This window comes from Ostrea edulis, chromosome 3 (genome assembly GCF_947568905.1).
Source record: "Ostrea edulis chromosome 3, xbOstEdul1.1, whole genome shotgun sequence".
In the NCBI taxonomy this organism is placed as follows: domain Eukaryota; kingdom Metazoa; phylum Mollusca; class Bivalvia; order Ostreida; family Ostreidae; genus Ostrea; species Ostrea edulis.
This window is the reverse complement of record NC_079166.1, coordinates 63,531,332-63,545,565: the sequence shown is the minus strand read 5'-3', so window position 1 is coordinate 63,545,565 and position 14,234 is coordinate 63,531,332. Positions and strand designations below refer to the sequence as shown.

The 14,234-nt window shown below is 34.9% G+C and overlaps 1 protein-coding gene and 1 long non-coding RNA gene across 12 annotated transcripts in view; one reads left to right on the top strand and one right to left on the bottom strand.

Annotated features, from left to right (window-relative positions):
* The window catches only part of LOC130052719 (uncharacterized), a 9,991-nt gene extending 3,046 nt beyond the window's left edge, over positions 1-6,945 (top strand). For 2 of the 11 annotated variants that reach the window (XM_056158490.1, XM_056158489.1), the window contains exons 4-7: positions 3,317-3,436; positions 4,714-4,840; positions 6,443-6,534; positions 6,842-6,945. In XM_056158490.1, coding sequence (XP_056014465.1) covers positions 3,317-3,436; positions 4,714-4,840; positions 6,443-6,534; positions 6,842-6,900 — 398 coding nt within the window. In that variant the 3' untranslated portion in view covers positions 6,901-6,945. The remainder of the gene's footprint in view (positions 1-3,316; positions 3,437-4,713; positions 4,841-6,442; positions 6,535-6,841) is intronic. The other 9 variants (XM_056158493.1, XM_056158494.1, XM_056158491.1 and 6 more) reach the window with 7 other exon arrangements.
* Positions 6,946-7,353: 408 nt separating this feature from the next.
* Positions 7,354-10,249, bottom strand: LOC130052720 (uncharacterized). The gene is made up of 2 exons (XR_008801103.1): positions 9,953-10,249; positions 7,354-9,398 (listed from the first exon to the last, which is right to left on the bottom strand). It is a non-coding gene; the product is annotated as an uncharacterized LOC130052720 (long non-coding RNA).
* Between the last annotated feature and the right edge of the window lie 3,985 nt (positions 10,250-14,234).

Below are 14,234 nucleotides of genomic sequence, written 5' to 3'. Positions count from 1 at the left end.
CCCCGGGGATTGGATGGGGCCTCAAGGGGGGCATCAAAGTTTTACATACAAATTTATAGGAAAAATCTTTTAAAATCTTCTTCTCAAGAACCACTGAGCCAGAAAAGCTGAGGTTTATATGAAAGCTTCCTGATATAGTGCAGATTCTAAATTGTTAAGATCATGGCCCCCGGGGGTAGGATGGGGCCACAATAGGGGATCAAAGTTTTACATACAAATATATAGGGACAATCTTTAAAAATCTTCTTCTCAAGAACCATTGGGCCAAAGAAGTTCACATTTACATGAAAGCTTTCTGACATAGTGTAGATTCAAGTTTGCAAAAACCATGGCCTCCAGGGGAAGGTTTAGGGCCATAATAAGGACTACGGTTTTACATGCAAATAGATATGGAAAATCTTCTGATATGGACCAAGGTGACTCAGGTGAGCGATGTGGCCCATGGGCCTCTTGTTAAATCGAAGCAGGCTACTGACAAACAAGTTGATGGTGCAGGGGTTCCAACAGTTTCGTTTAAATTCAGCATTTCGCGAATTCTATAGTCGTTATAACGATATAGTTTGCCAATACAACTTATTATTGGATCAAATGCTGTCTGATGTATTTCATAACGATTGTTAGTCCATTTGTGGCACATTGATTTTGACTACGGATAACTTCGTTTACCTGATCAAGGCGGGTGTGACCGGTAAACAGGTGATCCTTACTCCTCTTAGGCACCTTATTCCACCTCTGGTATATCCAAGGGTCCGTGTTTGCCAGACTCTCTATTTTGTATTGCTTATAGGAGTTATGAGATTGATCACTGTTCGTTATCTTCAACTTTCATCGAATATAAAATAGGTCGCGATACCTCAGTGGTAGAGTGTTCGCTTCGTAACAGAGAGATCGTAAGTTCGAGTCCCGCTCGTGTCATGGTCGCGGCACACCAACAACGTTAATATAGGTAGTAATTGCTCCTTCGCTAAGCGCTCGGCATTTAGAGGCGAGAATCACGGGTCTTTCGGATATTTCGCGGCAGGCGTTGGCACCTTAAAGAATCCGCAAGGTTATGGCTCTGAGCGCTAAGCATAGGTCTAAAGTGGGTGTTGCAAAGAAGCCGTGCCTGGAATTTAAACATCGTAATGCAGAACTGACCGTCATGCATTCTAAACTCTTATTATTATTATACGTATATGCAATTTAAAAACCTCTAGGATTCCCCAATACCAAAGACAAACCTAGAACGTTTTATGTCTCAATACATTATAGTCTAAACATAATTTTTGAAATCATGAAAATGAAATTGTCTTATTTTTTTCTGAGTATCAGACACAATGTATACGGTTAGAAGTGTATCAAATATTTATTATTCTAAACTATATTTGGTGCACAGATTACAAATTCAAATCAATTTGCGCAATTGTTGATAAAGATTATAAAGAGTACTCTTTTTTTTCTTTTTTTTTTTATTGGCATTCGAAACCGTATTCTCTTTAGAAAAATGTCGAGAAGCATAGCCTTCATCGACTTCTCTTCGCAAGCATTCATATTTTGATTCTGGAAAACGTGTAAATGCCGGAGTCGGTGACGGTTTATGCTTCGACCGACGTTTCGACTCAGATGTGCCTGGATTTACGCAATAGACAACTTGTTTTCAAACATTTAGCAGTAATGCACAAAACCGTCACAAGGAAATCAACACTTACTTGCTTTTAATCCATTTTCAACATGTCCCCTGTCCCGGGTTTACGTTAACTGGTCTTGGGAGATGTCAAATTAGGGGACCAGTTAAGAGAACGTAAACAGAGTTGTGATTTAAACCCGGGACAGGGGACATGTTGAAAATGGATTAAAAGCAAGTAAGTGTTGATTTCCTTGAGACGGTTTTGTGCATTACTGCTAAATGTTTGAAAACAAGTTGTCTATTGCGTAAATCCAGGCACATCTGAGTCGAAACGTCGGTCGAAGCATAAACCGTCACCGACTCCGGCATTTACACGTTTTCCAGAATCAAAATATGAATGCTTACGAAGAGAAGTCGATGAAGGCTATGCCTCTCGACTTCTCTAAAGAGAATATCGAAACCGATGCACCTTCTTTGCCTTTCACAAGTACCTTATCGATCAACGAAACAAAAAAGTTTACACAACTTTGAAGAAGTTTAAACAGATATTTCTTTGTTTATTCAGATTCGGTTTCAGATTCATGCCTTATTACTGTATTAACAATATTATTCAAACTTTTAAATCCACTGTACAAACAGCGACTTCCATCATCACTTGATCGAGATCTCTGCGGGTGTTACTCTCGTCTTTTTATGCATTGAAAATATTACATTTTGCGAAGTTAACAATTTCTATATTTTTACCCGTCGCCATGCATTTACATCGTTGCTATGTGCTGTTACCCGAAGGGCGTGGTTTATGCACACAATATCAAAAACACTAGCTACATAATGCAAAATATGAACACCATTTTACTAAATAGCAACACCAGCAATGCTAGATAACATTAACACGCGATTAAAGATAACACACCATGCAATAACAACGACAGCATATGATGGACGATAACAATACAAAATAATAACACAATAATTATATGATTTCATTATAAGGAAGAACACAGTATCCATGCATTTCCTATTTATTCTTTCTTTATTCCGGAAACAGAATTTCCTCTCGGCTATTTCTTCTGTATAAAAACGGAACATTGAAAACATTAAAACAGAATTCATTGATTAATGGCTTTAATATTGTTTAATGTCCCTCTCAAGAATATTTCACTCACATGGAGACGTCACCATTGTCGGTGAAGGGCTGCAGAATTTCTAGACTTATGCTCGGCGCTTACGGCCTTTGGGCGGGAGGGATCTTTATCGTGCAACATCTGCTGTGATACGGGGCCTCGGTTTTTCCGGTCTCATCCGAAGAACCGCCCCATTTAGTCACCTCTTACGACAAGCAAGGGGTACTGAAGACCTAATCTTACCTGGATCCCAACAGAATTGAAAAGTATAAATATCTGCATGTCTTGTTATATAATGAAGTAGTAGAAAATTTCTCAAGGCTTTTGGTTTTTGATGAATTCATACGCACGTCAATGATTTTTTGCAACTTTACAGCATTTTTGTCTGAGATGTGAGTAATATGATTTTCCGTGAGACGAAATATTATATGATTCTACCTAGTAATTGTCAAATGAAAAACAAACATTTGTCTAAAGTCGTAAGTAAAATAGTCTGGAATTTCCATTAAATGTAATTCTAGTTTTATATCAAGACGTCGCCAACAGCTCTTGTGCTGTGTCTTGTTTCATTTTTATTATTTTGTAGTTGGAAAGTGTGCTGAGTACAATTTCGGAGCCAAGCGAATCCAAAGTAGCGGTGTGAAAATGTGTTCGATGTTTCCGCGCCCCTGTCCCACCGTGTACTACTCAACAGATGCATATATGTGTAAGTAATCCACGTTATTCACGACAGGAAGTGAAACTAGAGGCCTTTGGGTCACATCTCTCACGAATAGAAATACAAACGAAAAATATAGTCAGAACATCAAAAGTGTATCATAGTGTTAAATAGAGTGACGTCATTGTCCAGGTATCATATGCATAGTCTCACGATGACTCAAAAGAAATCTATACATTGAAAATACTAGTATCAGTATATAGTTTAGAATATTTTGAAAATTTACGTTTTATTAAAAAATTTCTATGAAAGGGGACGATAACGAACAATGATCAATCTCATAACTTCTACAAGCAATACAAAAGAGTTGGACAAACATGGACCCTTGTATATACGAGAGGTGGGATCAGGTGCCTAGAAGGAGTAAGCATCCCCTGTCGATCGGTCACACCCACCGTGACTCGAGAAGAAACAAATATCTTGCTGTGGCCTTCAAGTAGACATTTAGATACTCGACGACATTTATCTTTTAACAATATCCATTTTCATTCATATTTCAATCAGATATATCTCAGTGAATTCGAAATAAAAGACACCACAGAGTCTTCCATTTAGATATTTTATTAAACATGGACGCTAACGGCGTAATAAGAACTCAGCTTTATGACTTCAACTTTTCCATCGTCAATGTTCCGTATTTATGTAGCAATATTCCAATATCACTTGCATAAGGTGTTTATATCTCTCAGCTGATTCGATACGCAAGAGCGTGTTCTCCATATGATCAGTATTTAAACTGAGGTAGGCTACTAACAAACAAGTTAGGGTTATTCAACAGTCTCGTATACAGTCAGCATTTTGAAAATTCTATGATTATCGTTGAAATGATCCAATTTACAACGTAAACCTGATTAGATCAAGAATAGAGTTCATTATGGGTGTCACCAGTCAAAGGGGGATGTTTACCCCTTTAGGTACCTAATCACACACCTTATGATGTTTTCAGAGGTCGGTGTTTGCCCTACTCTGAATTTCGTATTCTTTATACATATTAGTTCTAATTCTTTCGGAAGGTCGGTGGTCACTTCCCTGCTACATTGTATCTGGGGGTTTTTCCACCAATAAAAACTTGACACCACCATATAACTGAAAAATTGTTGAGTGTGGCGGAAAACATCAATCAATCAATCTTTTCTAAATTTATCACTGTTTGTTACCCTCGTTTTTCATTAAAATTGCATTTTCAAATATAAAGAATAATCAAATTAGTACTTGATTAAAATTAATTTACTTTGTTTCATTTCAACTGTCTTTTGTTTTTCTAGATCCAGGGTGTTATCAACCACTGCAAATGAACTCGTCTTCATATGGATCTCAAAATGTCTCAGAGTCCGAGGCGTTTTCTTCACATGATTCATCTCAAATGAATGTAATAACAATAATCATACCAATGTAAGTTTCACAATTAGAAACCCCCATTTCTACGGCAGTATGTAATTCCCCCTAATTTCATTACAAGTATAACTACCATTGTTAAAATATTTTCACAGATACGACAATAGAAATATTCTATCATGTATGCATGGTATCTAGATTTCTTTAGGACCGAAATAATTAATAAATACAATTTACATACATGTACAAAGAAATCTGTTTTAAAGGTTTTACAATTTTTAACATTGTGTTTGCGTACCCTAGTAATTTATTTTAAATTCTATTTCACTTCCTTTCGCTTTGTACGTCCCATGCGAGATTTTTGCACCAATGCAATGCATTCACCAGCTTTAGGTACCATACATTTCTACCTATGCCTGGCGATTACAGCCGTAACAGTTACAGACTTAAAAAAAAAAAATTCGTTTTTTGAAAATACATTAGACAGTTGCGTCTTCAACAAAAATGAGGGGAAAAATATTCGTATATAATGATCAGTCATTAAAAAATATCACTGTTAAACACCACTCTGATTCCACGCATAAGTAGTCTGAAGATAAAATTAAAAATATACTAGAGTTCCACATTGACAAAAGCTTCTACATGAGAAGAACAAATTTTCTTATTGTGGCCCTCAACTCATCAATTAGATATATCGATATTTTATCTATTAACGATAATTATTTTCATTAATATGTCGAGTCGATAAATCCTTGTGAACTCGAAATAAATACACCTTCGAGTTCTTCACATCTCCTTCGTACTTAGATATATGATTGAAAATAACATTAACGACAAACCAACACCTCAACTTTATGACAAACGTCTCCATCATACACTTTCCATATTTATGTAGCAATATCCCATTATCACCTGCATATGTGGTTGATATCTCTCAACAGGTTCGATACTCAAGAGTTTGTTTCAGACAGATTGAGATGTTGTCTGATGTGTTTCATACCGATTGTTAGGCCGTTCTTGGCATACTGATTTTGACTATACGGAATACTCCATTTACCTGATCAATATATAGGGCTCACAGCGAGTGTTACCGGTCGACAGTGGATGTTTACGCCTCCTAGGCACCTGATCCCACATCTGGTATATCCAGGGGTCTGTGTTTACCCAACGCTCTATTTTGCATTCCTTTGGGGAGTTACGAGATTGATAACTGTTATCTCCACCTTTCATGAGGACATACCTCATGAAGTGCGTCACATATATTTATAATCTACTTCCATTTTTGTCGGAGTTCCCAGTTTGCCTATTATATTTATCAAGATTCCTACGCGCATTATTTACAACTGCAGTGTATTTATTACAATTTGTAAAGACACTGAAGGAAAAAACCCATTAAAATTGTGAATATTAATTAATTAATTTAGATGTATGATCAATACCTCTGTGTAATTATATACCTTGTAATCATCTTGATTTCGGGTCTATTCATATACATGCCTTTGTTAATTACAGATCAATGGTTATTAAAGTTTTGCATTTACTTACTTTTGTTTATTCCGGATCTATGATCATTAAAGCTTTGCATTTATGTACTTTTGTTTATTCCGGATCTATGAGCAATTCAGCCGCGCATATAAGTATATTTCTTAATGATTTCAGATGTATAATAATCATTATTATACCTCTTAGCATTATGGCGAGGATGTGCCTATTAAAGCGACTACGCCATGCGCCACGCAACGAATTGTCAGGTATGAAAATTATAAATGATTGATAGCCTAGATTCCCAAATGTACTATGTTAGTTCTCCATGATCATGAATATCAACAGAAACGATTTCGCAGTAAACAGATAATGTTTGCTATACGCAAGTCTTGTTTTATCGAAATGGATTTTCTGGGTTTTCAGATATCGTACTGCATTGTGTTTAAATATACTGTTATCAAGACAAATTGCAATAACTCAATAAAAGTGAACTGAACGTTTAAGAATGTCGAAGAAATCTTCCAAATCCATGCTTCGAAATAATTTATTTTCGCGGTTTGTTTTTTCTTGCAGCAGAATATAGAGGGAGGTTTCTTGATAATGAAATGGACACAGAAACCAATGGAGCTTAATGTGATCTGCGGTAGAACACATTAAACAAATACGACTCTAAAAAATCCAAATTTGTCAGTTTTTTGTTTGATTGTTTTTTTGTTTTGCTTGTTCTGTTTGTTTTTGTTGTTGTTGTTTTAAATAGCCTCGGTAAAGGGTATAGGATTAGATATGAGTCTAAATTTTATGAGAAATGAATTGCGGATAAAATTTGGCAGAGTGATCATTCGCGTGTGTTTAAATTCTACCAAGAGTATCCCAAAACCACAAAATGCTGTGGAACTCTTCCTCACCTGTAATATCTATAGACACGGAATCGAACGCTTTACACACACACACACACACACACACACACACACACACACACATATATATATATATATATACACAAACTCCGTTGCAAGAGAATGGGGGTTTGATTGATATTTATATAGGGGAAGTAAAAAATATATATATTTTGGAGACCGTCCATATCTCTTTTTTTTTTTTTTTTTTTTTTTTTTACATCTAAACTTAATTCAATGCTAACATATAATTACATTTGATATTATTTTGCCTTTTACTGTCTTTTCATGTAAAATACTTAAATCTAACTGACAGACAAACGTAAAAGTTTTATGGACACCTGATGGAGAAAACAAAAATGGATGCATGGGTTTGTATATATGTTTTGGCTTATTTGGTTGTAATGGGTACAAATATGAAATTCCTAAAAGTAAAGGGACTTGTGAATGTTCTATCATGTTCAGAAGTTAAAACGTATTACCTCTCTCTGGATATTCTGGACTTAATTGAGAAATCATGGGGATAAACTACATTGTACATTCTATACTTTCAATTCGCGTAAAGCCACACAAGGAATTCCAAGTCATTGATTCTTCAGTTGCTTCAACAATTATTTGAATTTTAAATTTGATTCCCAATAAATACAAGACTTTTACGTGTAGTTTGTGAAATTAAACACTCAATTTGATGAAAACTAATTGTATGATTATTATTGTAATATATTTTAGCCTCTAGGCTTTTATATAGGAAACAATGATACGACTAAATAGATGGACGAGTTTATGAGTTTCTATGAATACGAATATAAGATGTGTATATATGTATTCTTACTTTTTTTTTTTACCTATTTAAAGTTACGCCAAAGCGCCCACCAATTATTACACACGTGATTCACGTGATTTGCTCAACTGAAAAATTGAGGATTACTAAAAGTGCTTTGGAAAAATGTCGCCGTCACTGCGCATCGAAAATACCAACATGTATGTTGAGAGTGCGAGACATCCGAGGGATTCTGATTGCGAAAAAATCATAGATTAATTAAACTGTCAGGAAAGTTTTAATAACCAGAGCAGTTTTCTCATACATTTGTATTGTTTTATTTATCATTACTTGGATTGAAAGAAAAAAATATAAGCTAAATATGACGTCAAAATACAGTTTACATCGAATGCGTTATATTTCCCGCGTTGAATGAATATGCACATCAAATGCCTAAATTGTTTTGGTATCAGAAGTATTAGGTATCAGATAAACAAGAGTACATGTATAATATAAATTGTTTGAGTTATATAGAATATCTAGCTGCGCTCGCCTGACGGTAGCTTACCTATGATACATATCCGCTTGTGCCTAAAAGTATGGTAAATAAAGCATCCGCGAAACGTCTACAACCTCGCCTCAGCCCGAGAAAACCATCCGTTCCCCGCCATCTCCTTCTTCACCGTTCTTCTCGGTGATTTCTAGTCTTTCCTTCTGGTGTCCAAGACAGAGCTTTTTCGCAGCCATTGCTATGGTTTTTTCTGAGGATGTGTTACATGACTTTCAATCTTCTGTACCTAATTTCTTGGAGTAAGGGGTTTCATGTCTGATCTTTCTAGTAATTCAGATTACATTAGTTTCTCCTGCCATTCAATTTTTAAAAATTCTCCTCAAGCTGTTATTAAGAAACACATCAATAATCTTTTCATCCCTTTATTAATTTTCCATGTTTCAAATCCATACGGTAGCAACGTCAACATATTACTTAATGGTAATTGTCTTTCATGCTGACAACGTTTTTAATGTCAACTTTCTCATACTGATCAATTGTTATGATTTCAATTATATGATCAAATAAACGATGTTCTGCTGAGGAGGCATAAATGATTGTTCTTTATTTGAGAAAACTAGCAACGGGAAACAGAAGGATAACAATGTATCGTTGTAAAATGCTTATTTCATTCTTTGTTCTGTGAATCATTCATGGGTCAGATACAATGTTCCAATGATGAATTACTTATGACTCCATTGCATATCTGAATAAAATAACACAATCAACACTTAATTTGATATTTCTTGAAAACTGTTTTGACTTATTTACTTATCTACTATAGAAAATAAGTCACTCTATCACAGATACCGTTATTTATATAAATGTAGATTAGTTCGAGTGTAATCGACATTGTTTCATGGAAATAATCACAACGTGCACCTGAATGGCAAAGATAACGATCAGTAATCCATCTCATAACCCCTACAAGCAATACAAAATGTATGTATTTTCATACTGGAATATAAAGTAATTGTAATCCATTGAACGGACTTACTAACATAATTATTCAAATTTTGTCTGTATGTAAAATGACCATATGCACTGTTCAAATTAGTTCTATTTTTACATTTCAATTATACATAATGATTTTTTTCCATGATTTTTTAACGATATGTACATAAAATGATTGAAATAAATTGAGTCCTTTAAATTTTCGACATAAATATGTTTTAAAGAATATTAAAAAACACACACGAGTTCATGCATATAGTCTTTTATCTAGTATATATAGTTTAGTGATATGCTACCCATGATAAACAATTGTGTTTATGGCCTCATAGCCTCAACGTCAAGATGTTAGAGATCATAGTGGAGAGAAGCGATTGAAAATGAAACTATCACTACATTCGTGCTAAAATACATAACCTCAGTCTTGGGGACTATTGATTACGATTATCTACAATAAACAGCATATGGTGAAATAGGACATTAAAAGGAATAAACATCTTCCCTTCCGAGAACTCTAAGTGCCTTACCTGGTAGTAAATTATCAGATATCCAGATGTGCCCTTCACGGGTAAAGATCGATAAGCTTTCCTGTAAACACGTCTTGATTTCCGTGAATTGTTTTTATTTCATATACAAGTAATTCCGGTGTAATAGACTGCGATTCCCTCGTGAGGATATTGCATTTGCACTTCAGTGCTTAATTTTCCTTTCTCTGTATCCTTGAGTAGAATTAACCTTCAATGGACAGATAAGAGGATTTTTCTATTTATATAGAGTAAAGTGGATAAAACAGAATAAAATTTCTTTCTAGTCTCTGTAAACAGAATCTGAAGGGGTGAAATTTTCGATTTGTTTGTGTGGTGTTTTTTAATCAGTTATATCAACCAACAAGAGCAGAGCAATTGTTTTTTAATTCAACTGACTATGCAAAAGTCAACTGATCAGACGAAAGTCTTGTCATGTTGTTATTGAGATGTTTTCTTCTAATCAGAGAATACTGATTTCATGCAATATCACGACGCATTTATTCTTGCACCCATTAGTTTTAAAGAATTGAGAGTGTGTCCCAAGGAAAGAAAAAATGTTCTGAATATAATTGTAAGTATAGAAAAAGTAGTTTGGCCTTGCGTATCAAAAATTTTGTATTTCACTTTAAGATGTCTATGGAACAGTTAGCTGGGTTTCATACCTCTGGTATGTCCACGGGTCCGTGTTTGTCAAACTCTTGGGGGCGTAATTCCTTATAGGAATTAGGAGATTGATCAATGTTCGTTATCTTCACCTTTCATACTGAACACATGAGGCTCAAGGACTACAACGCTTGCCCATGTACCTTGTTTATATGATAAAATTCACACGTGTAAGACTGGAGGACCGGTACAGAGATTGCTTCAGCTGTACACCCAGACCTGACATTCGGACTACAATACCGCTCTCTGGTTCAGGATACTTCCATTTTGATGAACCGCTATAATTGTGTAGCTGTTGGAGATATTTTCACAGGTGATCTCTACTGTACATCGACAAAATCCTAATGATCTCAAACAAGAACTTCCAAAATGTTTCAAAATTTATTTTGAATTATGAGTTAATGAGGTCGTAACTGTAGTTAAACTAAATAGTTAACACGTTATCACGAAATACATGCAGTATATACTGGATACGTTGCTTTAATGAATAGTTATCTCATTATCACGACTTAGTTATCTCAGTAACGACAAGACAATAACAACAAAATGATCTCGTTATAACACACAGGAGTATCTCTTTATCGCTTCGATATAACGAGCTAGTAAAATTTCATAAAATCACACAAAGAATATTAAATCGCTTAAACCGTAATTTTATTTCTTAAAACTTTAGGGTATGAAAATCGCTTCGCTGTAAACGTGCATTCATTTTCAGCGTGTTTGGCTGTAACAGTGTATGAGAGAGAGAGAGAGAGAGAGAGAGAGAGAGAGAGAGAGAGAGAGAGAGAGATGAAAATGCCACGATACTGTTAGTTATTTAAACTTCAAATTGTCGACGCAACCGATGTCTTTATTAAGAGATGTGTGTTACATAGTTTGTGAAATCTGTTTATATCATACATGTCTCTTGATAAAGACAATTTGAGGTCTAAATAACTAACAGTATCGAGGTCATTTTAGTGCTTCTATATTTTTTTTATCACCACAAAATTTACAGTCGATTTATAATACTAAAACAAACTTATAGAGACTCCCATTTCTAGTAATTAGTAAGTGTACACTGCCAGAACACAGGTTATTTATCTCCCTATTTAAGTCTCCCAACCTCTGTTCTAAAAATAGAACGTCTAGCATCTTATCTAGGTCACATGTGTTAATCAAGTACGAATGTACTACACACAAAAACAGTCCCCCACGCTTTAGGCCCTACAAATGTACTACATACAAAAATGGTCGTCCAAGCTTTAGACCTTACAAATGTACCACACACACAAACAGTCGTTCAAGCTTTAAGTCCTTCGTTCTATCTTCAGAAGCTTTCTGTTTTTCGTGCATTTACTCTTTATCCTAAGTATCCCTTTCACTGATGATGTTGAAATAGAGAACAATGTCTAAGTTTCACAGAAGTTAGTATCTACAAAAAACTGCATGTCCATGATTGAGGTTTGGATAAAAAGATCGAACTTCATAAAACAGGTCTCTAATCAATCGGACGTTCTACTAGCAATGTGATCTCGAATTACTTTTACCTAATTAATTATGAAAGTCAGTTGTACATAAAACTCCTATCTTAATGAGTTGTACAGTATTGTCCGTCTAATCATGTTTTTTCCCCCAGAGCAAACAGACTGTTATCAAAACGATTTTAATGAACATCTAAACTCATCCGAAAAAGTATAATCAAAAGTGAGGCCAATGACAAATATAGAAATTAATCCTTGAAGAAGGAACCCATAAAATGTACCTGAGAGAACTGTCCCAGAAATTGACCAGCATGTATGAACCATCTGGCGGAACATTGATTTTTTTATACATCTTTTTCTCTGTCATTTCCCGAGCGCCAGATTAACAGTGATGTCCCCGGATATTAAACGGAAACAGAAAATTTAAAGAACATGGAAATTTGGCACGGTCAGACAGAGAGTACGGTTGAAATATTAGGTTGAAAGGTTAAGCAACATTTATCCTGGTGAAGTCATCGAACTTGTTCAAACCTAGAGTTAGTAAAGACTTCATCCTGTATATCAAGAACTTCTCTTTGCTTTTTCTTTCTGCATCAGACCACATAGGCTTGTGATCAATAACCTATATATTTCTTGACGTTTATTATGGGATATATATATATATATATATATATATATATATATATATATATATATATATCTATCTATCTATCTATCTATCTATCTATCTATCTATCTATCTATCTATCTATCTATCTATATATATATATAATTCAAGACTATAAGACTTTCGTTCCACTCTGACACCGAAAGTCATAATTAGAAAACAATCTTCACCTATGTTACTAGAGTCAGATGAATATGATATTGCCTAATTCTATAGCATTGTTGTTGATGAAAATAAAATACTTTATCGTAGTTTCTCCGAGAGAGCAGTTGGAGGTTGGGCTACTGTTTGTGGCACACTGATTTTGACTATGGATGACTCCGTTTACCTGATTCAAGATATAGGACTCACGGCGGGCGGGATCAGTTGACAGGGGATGCTTACTCCTCCTAGTCACCTGATCCCATCTCTGGTGTGTCCAGGGGTCCGTGTTTGCCCAACTATCTATTCTGTATTGCTTATGGGATATATGAGATTGATCACTGTTCGTTATCTTCACCTTTCATTATAAGTTTACTAGTTTTACCCAGATAAACATTTTGTTTATATAATGATTGTCCAAGTTTTAATATAGAGATAGGGAATATATCGTTGATTTTCCAGATAAGATAATTATGATGACATTGATAACTTGATACATGTAACAGTTTTTATACTATTTAGATTTTATGATGTATATCACAAATTATAGAGAAGGATCTAAATGCCCAGATACATTTCATTTCCTCTCAACTGTTGTTCACTACGAATTTAAAAGGCATCTTGGATATATCTTACCGTATTGGGTGCAGTCATACCACTTTCATCTGTATTCTGATCGTCAACACCCCTTCAGCTAGGAATCAATTGATCTTCTAATCATTTCCTTCTCAAGAGCAATTTTTCTCATTTGAGACAATGAGGTGGAAAAATGACCATTTTGCAGAGCTTATCGACATAAATGTAGCTGATGAGTATCCGAGTAATACAGCGATTTCCCGGGTTATTTAAGAGGCCGGTCTCCTGATCAATGCTGAAAATATAGTTTTTAATTTGTTTCCAAATCTTTTTTCGGAATGATATTTGATGATTTTTTCTCTATATACAAAAGACTAAACTTTTTGACATCATAGACAGTTGCTTCTTCAATGAAAATAGAAAATGGAAATATTGATCATATTTAGTGATCAGTCATTCAAAAATTACATTGTTAAACACCACATTGATTCTACGCACAAGTACTCTGAAATTGATATTATAAGGATGCTGGAGTTCCTCATTAACAATATCTTCGCAGTCTTTGGTGACCAGGTCTTCCAACAGTCTGTTTGAATTCCCATGAGCACGAATTGTGTTCCTTTGTCAGATGGCCTGTTTTTATATTCTTGCAAGGTAGAAATTATTCAAAAGCTTTTACAAGTGAAGAGAAAAATCTCTCGCTGTGGTCTACAACTCGACATTTACATTGTAAATATATCGACGATGTTTCATATATTAACAATAATCGTTC